Source organism: Rhincodon typus, chromosome 3 (genome assembly GCF_021869965.1).
Source record: "Rhincodon typus isolate 14 chromosome 3, sRhiTyp1.1, whole genome shotgun sequence".
NCBI classification, from domain to species: domain Eukaryota; kingdom Metazoa; phylum Chordata; class Chondrichthyes; order Orectolobiformes; family Rhincodontidae; genus Rhincodon; species Rhincodon typus.
This window is the reverse complement of record NC_063334.1, coordinates 83,670,596-83,687,988: the sequence shown is the minus strand read 5'-3', so window position 1 is coordinate 83,687,988 and position 17,393 is coordinate 83,670,596. Positions and strand designations below refer to the sequence as shown.

Below are 17,393 nucleotides of genomic sequence, written 5' to 3'. Positions count from 1 at the left end.
AAACAAATAACCATCTTCTCTGAGCTTCACCTAAATCCAATATTTATCTTAAACTCAGTGCAGAATTGCTAATTTCTTCTAACTACTTTTGCATTACCCTCAATCAAAACACTAGGGTATTTATTGAAGAGGAGAAGAAGCACTGGGAGAGAGAGAGGACTGTGTCTGAGGGCTCGAGCGGGTGGCAGCAGTGCATTGTGCGTCTGTATACCGGGTCCAGTCGATCATTTTGCTGTTTCTTTATCTGTTGACACTATCACTTAGCCAAACATTGGACAATCGATCGTTTCATTAGGTGATCAAACAACAAATAGAGCAGGTGAGAAGCCGACTTTCTGAAACTTGGAAGTTAGCCGTACCTTGGTTTCACGCCGCTCTGGATTTTTTTTAAACAAGAGCATAGCAATCGAAACGTAGGGAGAGGATTCCAATCTCATGTACTCCATGCTACATGCATCTAATGCCTGTAATTTAGTAGCGTTAATATTAGAGACAGTAGTAATCAGACAATACCACCATTACCCCTTGTTTTGGACATAAGCACTAGAATAGCTGTGCAAGCGACATTGCTGTGACAGTAGAGAAAATATTCAGTCGGTAACAGTCTTGTTATTGTTATCCGCTTTTTATGATATACGCTATTAATTATTTCCATTGCATTGGCAGACACATAATACGAAGAGTCTTCGGAGGCAGATTCTGTCAGCTCTGCTTTTAAAGAACTATAGTGTTCCGGGGAGCCACAGACTATTTTTAAACAGCTTAACAAAAATCGAAGACTGATACAGAGATTGAAAGTAAAGTTGTTACTTGCCTGCTGGCTTGCTTTGACGATTCGCGCTCCGCTCGGTTACAGGTGCCTGTATAAGCTCTTTACACTTCACACAAGCAAATTGCCAGGAGAGAGGCAGCCTCCTTCCCAATGTCCACTCTGCCCCAGTCTAAGGAGGAAAGCACTGGTGATACACTTACAGAATTTTCTCTTTGTTCTCTTTAATCTTATTCGTTTCACCTTTTCACTGATCAAAACACATGGCTGAGACTTTATTTAAGGAGCAAGGGAGGGAGAGAGAGAGAGTCGAGATCCACTGTTGCATGATAACGGCGCTTCATCAATGCATATACAAAAGGGGTGGTTGAGGATGGAATCCGATTCTAAACTAAGGCAACATGTAAAAATCGAATTCACTTCATTAAACTTAAACTAGCTGATCAAATTTGGGTGCGTGTGTGTTCGTTGAATGATGCAAAAGGCTGTTGATGTTGCTTCTTTAAAGGTATCTAACCAATTATGGAGGTTGAAGCCGGGTTTACGCTTCATCAGTGAACAAAGCAAATGCAGAAGTAAGGACTGGATGCAATGCATTTATTAATCTTAAAGACAATTCTGTTTGTTACTGTGTATCTATTGTTTTTATCAGGGATAGCTTTTTATTTTGGCTATTTTAGAGAAAATGGGTGATAATACTGCAGATTGAAGTTTCAGACTTTGCTCCACTACGTGTGGAGCAGTAACCCAGAATTTTGTGAAACGAATAAAAATCTGGGTTGATTGAATCGTGGTTTTCATTTGTTCCACTAATATAATGATTAATTCTGAAATGTTAGGGTTAATAACATTTGGATTAATAGTTTAAAATACTTACTTTAAAAATTCAATAAATTATTCGCATTAAACAAATCCCTCAATAAAAGCCCATCTGGTGGGTTATCCAGCTGGGTGGGTGCATTATATTTGATAATTGTCTACTGTACGCTAGATGGCAGCCGGATACAGCTGTTCTGAGATTTAATTTACGTAAAATACAGGGCACGTTAACAGCCTCCGCACTTTCTGCTGGACTTATCCTACAGTTACAAGCACAGCTCCCCAGTCTACAACACAATGGCAACTTTCAGTCCTTTGCAAATCACAACTGAAATCTCACCGGCATTGTGGCGAGGCATCAAAGGATAATTTAAAACAGAATAAAAATGAAATATGTAAAAAAATTGCTCACCGAATTAATATTGCGACAGCAATAACAACGTTTTTCTCTTTTGACACAAAAGGGATGAGACGCCCGTTTTATTTATTTATTTTCAAACAATGATCCATTAAAATACGAAAAGAAAGTTTGATTGTCAACTAACTTTTTTTCCCATAATCTGAAATTTCGAGGCTGCTTGCTGCATTGTTATATTACAAGCACAGGGTCCTCGTGTTGCTTTTTTGTGGTGACCACAGGCGACCCATACTAATAAGGTCTCAAAGTAAATACCAGCGCAGGAGATCTAATGTAAATTTTGCTTGTCAGAGCGTCGTAGGTAATAAATAAGACGGCTAACCAATAGTGTGCAGGAGGCTGGCTAACCTTAGCCTCCCCAGCCCCAATTGAGGGCTATGACCAGTCGCCTTTGATTATCAGTTGCCAACAGCCCCTCTCTTGGCTCCTTGACATGAGCTCCATATAAGGCAGCGATCTCCATAGAAACGTGTCAGTTTCAATAGTAGTGTCAAAGTTCACTATATACAGACATTCGCGCAGATCCCCCTTTCGGAAAAATTGCTCCGCTAGTCTTCCCGTTTAAACGCATTCATTTTGTCTCCCCCTTGCATATTCTATTAGTTGTTTTTTCTTTCCTCTCTTTCTCTCTCCACTCCGCATGAGAGGTGAAAATAGGGCGCTTTAACGTCGATCGTCCTTTTTTTTGTCCTGGTGAGTTTTTTTTCCTGACAATTCCGATCTTCTATTTTCTGTTCCTCTCCGGAGAAGAAGGGATTTAACACTCGCCATACTTTACTTCGAATCGCATGGTTATTTTTCTGTGTGTCTGTGTGTGTGTTCCTTCGAATTGAGATCGTCTCTTTTTCCCCCCAACTCTCCATAATCTTTAACCCCTCGTTCCCTCCTATATTGGTTTCCTGAATGGCTGACTGCGTGTTGCCCTGGATCTGGCCTCCCGACACTTGCGTACCCTGATCGGGATCTTCTTTATTCTTTTTTTTTGGCCCCCATTTGTTTCGGTTACTGTTGATCAACACTCACTCATTCATTCACTGCTCCTTATGTGTGTGTGTCTGTCTGCGTTGCTTTGATCGCAGTTTTATTCCTTTCTCTCTCTCCTTTTTATTTCCATTTTCTGTTACCACCATCCAACTCTGCTCCCTACCAACAGGACAAAAAAAAATAATCCGTGCGATCAACTTGTTTTCCCGCACTTTTTGGGCCCGAGATATGGCAATGGTAGTTAGCAGTTGGCGAGATCCTCAGGACGACGTGGCCGGAGCTCAGGGCGGTCAGTCTGCACAAACGCAGCCGAGCCAGCAACAACCACAGCAGCAGCAGGCGGCGTCGGCTGCTCCCCATACTCCGCAAACCCCGGGCCAGCCCGGGCCGCCCTCCACCCCGCTCGGAGGCAGCAGTCACAGCGTCCAGCCTGGCGGCGAGAAGCAGCAACCCTGCCAGCAGCAACAGCAGCACATCGAGTGTGTGGTGTGCGGGGATAAATCCAGCGGCAAACACTACGGCCAGTTCACTTGCGAGGGCTGCAAAAGTTTCTTCAAGAGAAGTGTTCGGAGAAACTTAACGTACACATGTCGTGCCAACCGGAATTGTCCTATAGACCAGCACCACCGCAATCAGTGTCAGTACTGCCGCCTGAAGAAATGCCTCAAAGTTGGGATGAGGCGGGAAGGTGAATATTTTATTAAGCATCACTGTAAATCTGAAGAGATCTGGGCTGCAAATCTCTCAATGCGCGAGTTTGCTTCGATCTGAGCAAATGCTGTGATAGGGAAGTCTAAGCTGTTAATTGTAACCCTTTCTAACAAAAAAAGATATGCGTTAGTTGCCCAATCCACATTCTTAAAATACGTTTTTTTATATAAAAATTGCCTAACCTCAAAGAAAAACGAATTCACAGTTTCAAAGTTGAGAGAGTTTAACAATTACAAGCATGGCTGCATATTTTTTTTGTGGATTCAAATGGTTAATACATCGGTCTTTTCCCCCCTGTAATTGTAAGTTAATCGTTTGCATTCATGCATTAGATGTTTGGAGAATTTTCCAATTGTGACTGTGGGTGGGTGTTGCAGTTTGGGGGAGTTTTCGCAATCCAGCAATTCTTTCTGCAATGTTGTGATTTGGATTTTTTTAAAAACAGCCACAATGTGGAGTGCTCTGACGGGTAAAGCTATATTTGGTATTTACAATTTTAGGTATTTTTTTAAATGTCGCATATTGTATCTTTACATGGAAAATGGCACTGATTGTTTGTGAACTTTTAAAAAAAATCTAAAATAATGGTAAAATAAGATGTGTGTTTCTGAAGCTTCGGGCGGGTTGTATTGCGCTTTGTGGATGTACATTTCCTCTCCTTTTTTCTCTTTCTGTCAGCGGTTCAGCGAGGAAGAATGCCTCCAACTCAACCAAACCCAGGCCAGTACGCGTTGACGAATGGGGACCCTTTGAACGGCCATTGCTATCTGTCTGGATACATCTCCTTACTACTGCGGGCCGAGCCTTACCCAACCTCTCGGTATGGGAGTCAATGTATGCAACCCAACAACATCATGGGCATCGAGAACATTTGTGAACTGGCTGCACGATTGCTATTCAGCGCCGTGGAATGGGCCAGGAATATCCCTTTTTTCCCAGATCTGCAGATCACAGATCAGGTGGCTCTGCTCAGGCTGACTTGGAGTGAGTTGTTTGTTCTGAACGCTGCCCAGTGCTCGATGCCGTTGCATGTGGCTCCTCTGCTGGCCGCTGCCGGGCTCCATGCCTCGCCAATGTCTGCAGACAGGGTGGTTGCTTTCATGGATCACATAAGGATCTTCCAGGAACAAGTCGAAAAACTGAAAGCCCTCCACGTCGATTCGGCAGAGTACAGCTGTCTCAAAGCTATTGTGCTATTCACATCAGGTGAGTGGCTCGGGTGGAGGCGGGGGCGGGGGAGGGGGGGCGCGAACGGGACAGAAAGTTCAGCAAATCGGATCTAAATCAATAAGGTTCCTCACTCGGATGCAGTAAGAGCACAGGAGAAAGTAAATATGAATGGTTCGGGCGGCTTATTTATACATCGGATGATATTAGTCAAGCGGTATAACGATGATTTATTTTAACCAGGAGGGTTTTATTAAATAACATAATCTGATGTAAATCAATTGGAAATTGATCAGGAAAAATACAAATTAATCATCTTTTCAACAGCTCCCAAATCTGGATAAATTATTCCTTAATAGGGGAACTGTTGGTAAATAGAACAATCGCAGTAAGAGAAAGACACAAAAAGATAAACTTATGAATATTATAGAAAGACAGATTATAGATGTCTGTTCAACCGCTTGACATCGCACCCTTACCTCCCCACCCCCACCTCTCCAGTTTTGACCAAACTTGTTTTGATTGTTAGCCAGAGGGGAATTCATGGGAAGCCTTTCTCAAAGCTGTCCAAGTTTTCCAAAGCAGAGAGCGTATTGATGATCGAGAGGGTGTTTTGCTTGCCATTTTCTTTCTCGCTGGCCTGTTTGAGAGGGCCGCTTGAAGTTACTGAAGCTTACAGGAGGCATGTTGTGGTTTTACCTTAGGTTTCCGGATAGTATTTTCAACCTCTCATTCTGGATGCTTTCCAAATGCTGGGTCGTGACCCATACTTCCTATTTTACTTTATTAATTCATTCGCTAAAATATGGTTTCCAAGTATATAAATTAAAGCGTTCACAAATCGTCCAGCAGCCTTTCCTGAAGGAAAGCGCAATTTCTCTCAGACAAAATGTTCCCAGCTCGATAGTGTGCAGCCAGTGTATATATAGGCATAAAATAGTACTTTTTATTTCAAAATTTGTAGATGCTATTTTGAAGAAAAATAAAAGCAGAGCTCTAGCGTTCAGCAACTGAATGAACGCTGTCTTTATTAGAATGCATTAGATATATATTGAAATTGTTGCTGACAATACAGTCATGATATTTTACGCAGTTATATCTCTAAACTGTTAGTACAAAGGAGAGATTTCGAAGCATACTCTGGTAATCCTGCATTATTGGGGTTGGTATTTATTCCAAGTCTTCTTGCTCATCAAATTTACAAAGAAAAAGTGCCCGATTACACCGTATATAATATTGAATTAAAGAAAAGGCTGCATAGCCGTAGACTGCACGAGAAACAATGTGTAACACATGCTGCAAAGGAAAAGGAACAATAACTCGTACCAGTATCTATCACACAATGTTCCCAGACACTGGTGTCTCTGGCTTGGTTCTCTGCGGGAAATGGCGTACATCTGTACATATTATTTAAGAGTTTCTTTGTTGCTTATAATACAAGCTTAGGAGAGCTATTTCTTTTGGCATCAGAGACTCCATTAGCCGTAATATTTGCAGCAACAAAAAAAAATTTGAGACGTTATCAGATAGCTTGTCCGCCTCCAACATGCAAGGAGTGTGTGAACGTGTATATCTGTCGGTGAAAGAGAGAGAGAGAGAAAGGGAGAGTGTGTGTGGATTGATATCAAAACAATAAATGAGGATTAAAATAAAACAAAAGGTCGTCTGATAGCGGCACTAATTCTGTTTTTCTTTGGCTGTCAAGACGCCTGTGGCCTGTCGGATGCTGCCCACATAGAAAGCCTGCAGGAAAAATCTCAGTGTGCTCTGGAAGAATATGTGAGGAGCCAGTACCCGAACCAGCCGAGCCGTTTTGGCAAGCTCTTACTGCGATTGCCTTCTCTTCGCACCGTCTCCTCCTCGGTCATCGAACAGCTCTTCTTCGTCCGTTTGGTAGGTAAAACCCCAATTGAAACCCTCATCAGAGATATGTTACTGTCGGGGAGCAGCTTCAACTGGCCTTATATGTCCATTCAATGATGAGAGAAGGACACCCCTCCCCACACTAAACAAAACAAAAACACAAGCATTTTAGGAGAGTCTCCCTCTCCATTCAAGAACTTGCAAGTTCCTATAGGATGATATCTGTGAAAATAAAAGGACCTTCCAAGAGGCCAAACTGTTGACTGTGGCATTTATTCCGTGAAAAGGAACTGAACTGCACCATATGTAGAACAACACTTACCACAAGCATCGCTTATCATTTTGTAAAATATTAGTCTTTATTTTCTTTTTTTGTAAAATTTAAAAACATCGTATGCGCATTTTAAAAACAAAAGAATCAGAAATTAGGGGGAAAATAACATTTTCCAAATAATTATAAAAATGTCCTGTGTCTATGTATCTATATCTGTTTTGTATTTTTTTCTGGTTCCAAACCAGGTTTCCTGTGATTCTATACTAATAATTTTTGATATAACCTTTTTGCTTCTTATAATGAGTGCGATTTATGTCGTCAAAGCTATGTTCTCCAAGAATTAAAATCGAAATCAGAATTAAACAAATAAATAAAAAAGAATTTAGCACAACATTTTAAAAGGAAAGAAACTTTTCGTCGCTTTAAGCGTACCCACTAGCCTGCAGTATTGGCGAAAATGACGTTTTTTTTTAAAAAAAGTGATCAAATTGTAAAAGAGCACTGCTAAAGGATAATAGACAAAACGTGTTTTTAGAACCATCACACAGTGGACCTTCTAAAGAACACTTGCATTCTATGTCAGTTCCCCTTACCTGTATAGAAATAAGAGTTTTGGTCTGAGTATCTAAGACACTGATTTTTTTAGAGAAAAGTATCGGAGAACTTCGAATTAGGTTGATTGAAGTTCTTGATTTGCATCCAGGACTGACCTTGATTAAAGTTTTGTTTTGTTACGATAACGAGTTGCCCACTCCCCACCTCCCACACCTCCCCCCCCACCACCCCCCACAACCACCACCACCACAACCACCACCCAATCTTGGCCCCCACACCTCTCTCCAAAACTTCAATTGTCTCTGACTTTCCACGAGGAAGCAAAAATATTTTATATTACGTTTGTTCCCCCAAAACCCTCCAAACACCCCTCTCCAATTTTTAATCATGCAACTGAACTTTCCTATCACTACTGCCAAGCCTGTTTACCTGTAGATTTTAAAAAAAAACACAACGTCTAGAGAAAAAAAAAGTACAAGCATTGTACCCTGGCAGACGCGTTGTCCTGTGGGTTTGTTCTGTGGGTATGATGGAATATTCTTGTAAAAAACCATTGTTACGCTGGAACAGTTACAAAAGTGATATAAAAGAGATCTATCGCAGCTGTGTGTGTGTTATCTGTTTACTGGTGGTATAGTTCTCTGCTCCATGATCGACAATGTAGATTTTAAGGGTTTTCCATCCCACTGATACGCGGATAATCGCCGAGGCTTTAATAATTTTATGTATGTATATGTATATATATTATGTGTGTATATATTATATGTACATATGTATACGTTCTTCATCACGTTTTAAATGATATCATTAAGGTGTAGTTATATGCTGGCTATATTGGATAAATAATTCGGAAGAAGATTTGAAAAAGCTACCGTTTCCAGACAGTGAAGATGTAAAGACGGCAGTGCCTTGCCTCGAGAAGACTGTTGTAGATTTCAGTTGCTGTTTCCTTTAGTGTTTTTATAATCCGGGTCAAAGCTCTAGCACACGCTGTCTTGGGAGAGCTTTCTTTAAGAACTGTGCATCGAAATTGAACATAACGGCCAGTCCAGAGTAAAGCAGCAAGGGGCACATTGTGAAACCGAGAGAGTGGCTGAAAGTATGTACGTGTGCGTGTCTGTGATGGGGTGAGGGAGTAAGTGTATGTTGTGTGTATCTGTGAGAGACAGAGAGAAATATACGTCTGTTTATATCTGTGTGGGTCTGTGTGTTTTAATTTTTCTCTCTATGTTCTCAAGCTTCTGGGCATTTAACGTGACGTTGCTATTTGGTCGCTTGGGGTTTTTAACATTCTGGTCGCAAAACTGCACGATTCACAAGGCGATGGCTATAGACACTTTTAGATGGAACAATTAACGTGCAATTGTCTATGTATGTTCCAATACACATGGATATATCCATCCACAGCAGCAGTATACCGTAATAAGACGTATACATGCCGATATACCCACAAAGGTGGAAAACCAACAAAGGGTGAACTGAGGCATTGCTGTGCATATGCTGGTTGGACTTAAAATTATGGATATTTCTATTTTTTAAATCAATGCTGTTCCAAAGGATTTGACTACAACTTATTGTCAGTTGTTGCTATGAGTGTTGCCCCTAGGCCCCCATTTCCTTCAACCCCGACTTTTACACTATACTTTTAATGGCCGCCCATGGACATCAAAGTCCTAATAGATAATGATTTTTCATCGTTTCACCGTTAAATCCAATTAAAATACTGTTTAAACTTGTTAGCACAGAGTGTGACAGGGCGTCCTGTGGTATTTCATAACATGTCAGGAACTGTGGGGGATAGTCGTTGTGTTCCAAAGTACTTTTTTTTCTCTATACTGAAGCGCTACTTCTAATTAATTGTTTGAATTCACTAACAGAAACAAATCTAAGATATTCCATAGCTATTAGTGAGACCTAAATCCAGATTTCTGCATGATACGCGACGACTCAATATCTTTAATACCGCGCGATTCCATTCTACAGAAATTATTAGCCTTGATACAGCCTATGATAGCAAAAGCACGCGGTTCTGACACTATGTAAATACTGCATTCCATTTTCCCTTTGGTAAACACATATTTGTACATTGCCTTCAGGTTGTTTAATAACCGATGGATTTTTTTTTTTAACTGCCACCTGCTTTTAACCTGTGTAGACATTTGTGACGCTGAACCTATCTGAACTATATATCCTTTCTAGGCTCTTTGCAGATAATTATCTTTGTTTGTTATTATTAATTTGAATTTACCTTTTAAGAAGTTCAACTGAGAAGCTAGTTCGGAAGTGTCCCCCACCCCATCTCCCCCAGGAATGTATTTAATTGAAATCTTCAAATATTATTAATCCTCCTGAAAACCAAAGAATGCTGGTGTAGAATATTGATGTTTAACCTGAAAATTGATACTGATTTAAACTTTCGATGCCTGAAATTTACACTTTGGTGATGCACTTGGTTCTGTGTGTTATGATCTAGTTGTAGTAATGACTACGAAATTTATTATTAAGGTCATACTTTCTTCTTGGAGACATTGCAAGCCAATCCAGCACTTTAATAATATGTGCTGCCAGGCTCATTTAAAGCAGATGGTAGCAAACAAATATGGCGGCTTTTGAAGACTTTTGGATACTTTATTTTATAATTTGTTTTCCGCCGCCCAGTTTCAGTCCATTCTTGCGAAACAGAAGGCTCTTGGTCTATTGCTTGACTTCTGGAACCATAATTCATTAAATAAATTTGAAAACTTGCAGTGTGTGGTCAAGTATTAATAATCTAAATAATACATGGATTACGTATACAAGAAGCTGTCTTTTCGTTATTGATACGTGAATTATTTATTTGTTGTATAGCACAATGAGTTTAACACCAAAATTATAACATTTTGGTGTAATCAACCACATTTTCTACGCATTACACTTCCTACATTTAAATGCTACTTCTCTGTTTCACGTAAATCCCTCTGCAAATGTGTTTATTCCTATTTTAGTTAAGCTGCCTTAATTTATTTCGTAATAAATTCTTCCAACAGTTGGAAAAAATTCAAATTATTTTACTGCAAAGGATGCAATTTGCTGTATTATTGTGACTTTTACCTATTGACTTTACAGCATGGCTAATATGAAAGGGAGAATTGGTGTTACGCCTCAGGAGCAAACCCCGAATAAAAATAGCCCAACAATTAGGTAAAGGCGGTTGCGTATTATCAGTATATTTCCAGCGTTCTCACATTAAAACATTTCAAAAGGTCCAGGATACGTAAGAAAGAAATTTTGAAACAGTTAAGGTATTCCGGGCTTTACAGCTCAGCAATAGAAAATGAAAAGTTGACCTATTGATGGGTATGTGTGGGGGTTGGGAGGCAGTGTAAGAATGGAGAGGTGATGGGGAGAGACTTATATCGCTGTCAATGCATAAATTAATCTGAAAATGAGCACGAGTAATTAAGAGCAGGAAAGGGTGTGTGTTTTTAACTATGACGTTAATGTACTTTTAATAAAATGTGAAACCAGATGTATATTGTTCTTGTAGTAAATCAGGTGCAAGTTTCAAATAATGTTTTATTATTCCTCATGAACCGTTACAGTTCTAATTTTAAAATTGAACAAGGACAGCTTTGAGCTCTTAGGCGCAGATTTCATGTGTTTTCCTAGTCAGTCCTTTGTCCTGAATTATCACAGACATAATTCTTCAATCTCTCAACCCGCCGGCTGGTCTTTTTTCTCGGTTTGTGTTTGGTTTTCCTTTAACACAAGGTTTGGAGTCTACTTTCTCCATCTTTTCCTTCTTCCCGTATACCCGAATTGTCATTGAACATATTGCATTTTTCTCTTGTTTTGTCTGATTCTTCCCTCAAGCACTGTTGGCTGTCCTTTTCATTGCTTTTCCTGGTTTGTCATATTGATCTCCCTATTCCTCCTCTAATTCTAAAAGAAACCTTCAGACATTTTCCAGATTTTATTTTGTTTTGGTGTTGTCCCGTAACTACACATTTTTCTGTCGCTGCTTTTGTCTGATGTTTTTGTTTTGCTGTTAAACGCGTCACCTGGACTGTTTTGCAACCTCCAACACCCCAAACCCCACCTCTACTTTTAGCCTGACTTCTGTTTCTCAAACAGGTAGTCCATTCTTCTTTCATAGGTGGATTTTCTGTTGCTGTAACCACAACGTTTGTTTAAAAAAATCAAAAAAAGGGACTCCCGTAGGGATCTAACTATGTAAAAGGCTGAACCACTCTGCCTGTCGTTCGAAACATTTCTTTTAAATAACTGTTTATTACAGTTCCAGTTGAGTGAAATGAATTTATTTTCATTCCATCTGTCCATCTTCACTGCTTAACTCTGTCACTTTTTCTTTCGAAGTTCGAGCACGTTTTAAAAATAACAAATTAAAAAGATATTTGATCGGTCTCCTTTTAAGCTGCAAGCGAACCCGTTGGTGTTATATTCAGTATGGTTTTGGAGAAGGCGAGGGTTTGAGATTAATCCTGAAAAGTAGTTTGTTTTAAAAACACTCTACTTAGAGTGAACACCGCCCCCACCCTACCGCGTTTGTCTAAAAGGCTGGTTTTATTTTACAAGCAGATGTCATTTGCCAAATACGAGAAGTATGTTTACCTTCTAATACATTCCCATTTAGCTTCTCGCATTTCCAAATCTCAAGTATTTTCACAAAACAAATCTATTAATCTTCATAGGTGATGTGAAGTTAGAGCCTGTTCAGATTTTGCACTGATGGGTTGGTGACCATTGTAAATGACTGACGTTTGGATTTAATGGTAAAAACATGGGTGAAGGAGTGGAAACTAATAAAACTCTGTTTTTTAAACAGCTATTGCTCTTGGTACATGGCGTCTCAGTGTCTTTCACTGAGAGAGCCAAGAGTTTTATTCCTAAATGAGTTAAAGACCCATTTACCGATGTCGTGTTCTATTCATCAACCTACAAGACGGGATTCTTACATGAAACTATTTGTTTGCTTACACAACCAGCTGGGTGCAATTTCACGTCTGAGATATCCATCTGAAAGCGACTCTCATTTATTATCCCCACTTGTCAGGGAATACGTTTCAAGCCCTGGACGGAAGAATCTGAATTCCAGCTTCCACCCACCTAGCAAAAAAAAATCGTCCCCCAAAAAGTTTACGTCAGGTATTTTCCTATTTGTCCAAAGGAGTGCACAAGTGCACAGGCTCGAGTCTTGTCATGTCAATTTTTAGAGATTCCATTACAATCTTCTCCGGCGTATTCTCTGATTGAAGATAACCAGGCTCGCTGTGCATTTAATTGTTACACTTAGGAAATAAGTCCACCGACTTTAAGACAGATACGAAGTTTATGCCAGTTCTCAGACAAATGTAAAACACACTCTATCATTTCCTGAATATTTAATGAATCGAAATATTGTGTTAGCTTGACATCGCGTCCAGTTATTGGTATAATCAATCATTGCCCATTCCATGATGCCTTATATGAAATACACAACATCACTTGCATGGCATCATACCTTTTATATCCCTTAAAAGCATGGACCAACTGTATTAACACTGTGGGCAGAAGTGGGGTGGGGTGAGAGAGTGGGAGTGATGGTCGGGGTGGGCGTGTTGCAGGCCTTGTTAAACTGCATATGAGACTGCAATGTCACTGTTAAAAACAGGAAAGATTTCTAAAATGTTCAGCAATGAAATGTACTTTCTGATGTATTACTAATAAAAAAATTGATCTAAACATCGTTTACATTGTTGACAAATTAATTTAAATAAAAGTATTGTACTGCAAAATAAAGCAGCAGACTATGTGGGTTTGTTTTCTTTCGTCGCTCAGTAGACCAAACACGGTCGTGCTATCAGGGACAAGACTGTTAACAGGCAAGATGATGGCTGTTTATATCTTCTTGTCTATGGAGCACTAGATCAAGCAGAGGCAATGGATCAAATAAGAGCTACGGAATATAAAATATACAGCCATGAAGGGCTTTTTTTTTCTAAAGAGGTTAGTGGGATGGCTGCTGTAAGTGAACTGCTTGTGTTGATTTAGGAAGACGTTTGCTGTGTATAACATTCAAGGTTGATAATATCATTGCTCAGCCAGATAAAGCATTGCCCAAACCATTGGGTCAGCTATCGATCCTTGTGCATACACACACACACACACACACACAGCTCCAGTCTTCTCTGCAAAGCCTCATTAGCATTCTCGGCCCATGGACCTGCATTGACAACTAACAGAGATATCTATGTCCTCACTGTTTGTTCTCTCATTTCGTCTTTATTTTTTTTTCTGCGGGGGCTCGAATTTCCACACATGTCACAAATAGTGTTTTATGGTAGAAATAATAATCGATGAAGTTCGGAGGAGAACACGGCAGTGTTGTTGAGGTGTACAGAACACTTGACTATGTGGCCAACATGATGTTTTGCCTGGATCTGTCGTTTCTAGTGTCTAGGCTGATAATCACATGTTAAATGAATGAAATGAATAAAGCAATCAGGGCTTTTTTTTGGCACCAGGCATTAAATTGTGGTTTCACACGCTGTGTGACGCTGCCCATTTCTTCAGCTATCACTGTTTCGTCTGAGTTTCCCTTCATTTGATTTCTCATTAATAACCGCACTTATTACGTAACGACAGGATTAGTATAAACTAAGTCAGCAGCATTATGCAGCGTCTGGGAAGATGCTTCATATTGTGCTGAAACACATAGTCAGCCCAACCGTGTACTTGTAAACAATTTATTTTGTCCTGTCCTTTCTTTACGCAAACTGTTGTTGGTCCTAACAGTACATAATATCTTTGGGTAAATAAAGCAATCGTCCTGTCATTGAGGCAGAATTCTACCAACTGTGCTGTGCACGTTACTTAGGGTCCTCGGAAAGAAACAGAGATTCTTATCGCTCAGAAATTTCTCTTCCAAGTTTTCTCCCCCTTTTTCTCTAAGCCTTGCTCCTCGTTTGCTTTGTTGTTTTAAAATATGCATGTCGCTCAGGAATGCAAGTCACGAGTCCAAACTTTGTGTCCAACCTCCCACATGAAATGATCCTTTTATAAGGAACCCGATATGTCTCAATCTGCACTTAACTGAGAGCCTTTGGGTAAGGGGAGCGTAGTCTCTTCTTAAAAAAAACACAGCACCAAGATTCCATCCAAAACCCCAGGCATTTTTTTATTTCACAGGGAAGAAATCTAGCACACATAATTAAAGGAGGCAGCGGCCAGAGGGGAATGTCTGCAAAAAGTAAGAGTTTTATTTCTTTTGAGATTGGATTTGGGCTGTCATTAAGTATAAATGTATCAACACGTGGCATTTGCATCTCAGTGATATTTGTATGTTTGTGTACGTGAGAGAGAGAGAGGTGGAAGTTGCAAAAGTGAAGAACAAATGATTTTGTTTAGCTCCATGGTCATAGAACAGCTACTAAGTGAATTCAGAAGAATACATATTTTTCTTTAGAAGTATAAATTAATGTTGTAAACCGTTCTAGTACTCCAAAGAGTTTTCTTTAATGAGAGAAGTTAAGAGGAGGGAGATGGAGGAATGTGTGCTTTTATTTTTAAGACCTGGGTTCAGTGAATGGTAAAATAAATGAGAAGAAGGAGAAAATGGAATAAGGGGAGAATGGGGAAGATTCACTTGAAGATCTGAGGGCCACAGGAGATGGTGTCGACTGGAGTTTCTCTGTAGTCTTACTACAGCGAGCGTAAACAGAGTCAAACCTTTAACAGTCAGTGGGAATGTCAGGAGATTCCTCCTTCTATACAGTCTGATCACCAACAGTGACGTCAACACATTTTTAAAGACATCCTCTACGGAGTGATGCATGTGGACATATCCGTTTCAATAAATATGTAGAAGATTTCCTTCTTGCATACGCCACTCTGGGTCTGTAGGCAGAGATGTGGTTTGGGCCATGGTGTGATTGATGCGACCTTTTTTTTTATCTTCCCTACCTTCACATGTGGAAAACTTAACCTGAGTATAGGATTTAATGTTGTCAGGGAGAGGTGGTAGGGGAAAATCCTAACACCTGGGTTTTCTTCAATGGTGCCGGAGCAATTCAAGTACACAGCAGCCAGTCTGTGACTCTGGCTCCATGACCAACTCTCTCTTTAAATGTTATTTGAAAACATTCTGTTGCAATTATGCATCATGCTGAGCTCAATTTTATTAGTGGCTTATTTTAATGCAGTCGCATTGCTAAGTCAACAGCGCTTGTATTTAATAACGGTCTCTCGCTCCCTCTATAGATTAATACATATACACAACTAACTCGAATACTGATCTGTCACCATCCAATCACTGACAGTGAATTAAAATATCAACCTGTTCACTTTTTTTTTCCAAGGAAGTACTTTCTTTTAATCGAGCACTTTTTTCATTGCATTGTTTGCAATGATTACATATTGGGATATGTCTAAAACTTGAAAAATAACACTTACAAGTGATAGCGTTTCCAATGAGGAAGCTATTTGAACGCTGTAATAATTTCTCCTGAGGTAAAAGTGATAGGTCTGATTTACTTGCCAGTTCCTCTAAAGTTTCATGTTTTTGCAGCGGCAATCATTTAGCAAACAGTTTGCGCTGAGTGAAACATTTCCGACGCAATACCGTACGCACTGTATAACCAGTCAAAGTATGATACGTGAAAAAAAAAATCAGCCTTCCTGCAATGACATGTGAGATGTAGGTCTATTGTAAATGTGGAATCGCTTTAAAGGGAAGAGGAGTTGATGAACTAGCACACGTAACGTTTAGTACATTCAGGACAGTTTTATGACATAAAGCTGGGACTCCTCATATCATTCTTTCGATTAAATATTGCGCGGAGCCCAGTCTTACTATATCGAAGTTATTACTAAGATAAGAGAGGACAAGAGGGAATTTTACATGTGTAAACTGCACCACAAGCGACAAATGTTCAAATGTGAATTTGTTTTAATTTAATTGCACAGGAGAACAGACAGGCGTGGAGCTGTGTGAATGATGTTGTGGCTAATATTCTTCTAATTTAGAATTTATTTACCTAATTTCCCAGCATGGCTCCTATTTTTCTTCATAATGGATGGCTAGATTGTTTTGTTAGATTTTTTTTCGCCTTCTCGTTTTAGCTGCAGTGTTACAGATTGAACGTGTAGCCAGCAATACATCATGATATAATCAGGCCCCCTCCCCCTTGCGAAAGGGGGACGCGGACTCTTACTAATTCCCCAATATGTCTACAATAAAAGCCGTACAGCCTTTGGTGAATTAGTAGCCTCAATGTTTCGCAGATGTGCCACTTAGACCAGAACTTGACCCTCTGATTCCCTCGTAAATAACCCACTATTAAATGTTCCCGTCAACATATATTTTCCTGCATATCCAAGTAAGTCCGTAAAAAAATACAGAAAGAATGAAAAACAAACAGAAAATACCTTCAGCAGCTTGCTGGAAGCGACACTGTTTAATATAAATGCGCCAGGTAATGATTCTTTGCCGGCCACATCCCACACTTTAATATATTTGGTTTATTGCTGATATTGAGTCAGCCATTTTTAATTTTAATTCATAGGGAGACTTGCTATGAAGCGAAGCAGCGACAGTCGATAAAAATCCTGCAAGCCTGAGACTTGAACGCTCCAGGGAGGGCATCACTAGCTTTTGGTAGCACTTTGTGGCCTACATACCGTTGCTATGATTACAGAAGCACCTCGTCTTCTTGTAAAAAGCCAAATCTTTAATCTGTGTAGCATGTTGCCTTAAAGCCAGCCCGGACTGAGGATTGTTTAGAGTGAGAATCAGTGAGCACTGCGCTTGTGGGGAAGCTGGCGGGGTGGTGGTGGTGGTTGTGATGGGGGGGGGG

At 40.0% G+C, this 17,393-nt stretch overlaps 1 protein-coding gene and 1 long non-coding RNA gene across 4 annotated transcripts in view; both read left to right on the top strand.

Moving 5' to 3' along the window:
* The first annotated feature begins 2,518 nt into the window (after window positions 1-2,518).
* On the top strand, window positions 2,519-8,162 carry nr2f1a (nuclear receptor subfamily 2, group F, member 1a). Of its 3 annotated transcripts, XM_020537226.2 has the most exons (4): window positions 2,520-2,699; window positions 3,160-3,678; window positions 4,380-4,907; window positions 6,574-8,162. In XM_020537226.2, the coding sequence occupies exons 2-4, from the start codon at window positions 3,219-3,221 to the stop codon at window positions 6,846-6,848; spliced, it is 1,263 nt and encodes a 420-aa protein (XP_020392815.1). In that variant the 5' UTR covers window positions 2,520-2,699; window positions 3,160-3,218; the 3' UTR covers window positions 6,849-8,162. The 3 variants fall into 3 exon arrangements, with proteins under 3 accessions (XP_020392816.1, XP_020392815.1, XP_020392814.1); XM_020537227.2 differs by having other exon boundaries at window positions 2,519-3,678; window positions 4,383-4,907; XM_020537225.2 differs by having other exon boundaries at window positions 2,520-3,678.
* A 6,483-nt stretch (window positions 8,163-14,645) lies between these two features.
* LOC125482776 overlaps window positions 14,646-17,393 on the top strand; it is a 25,850-nt gene continuing 23,102 nt past the window's right edge. Inside the window, exon 1 of the long non-coding RNA XR_007261747.1 lies at window positions 14,646-14,788. This is a non-coding gene — a long non-coding RNA (uncharacterized LOC125482776). The remainder of the gene's footprint in view (window positions 14,789-17,393) is intronic.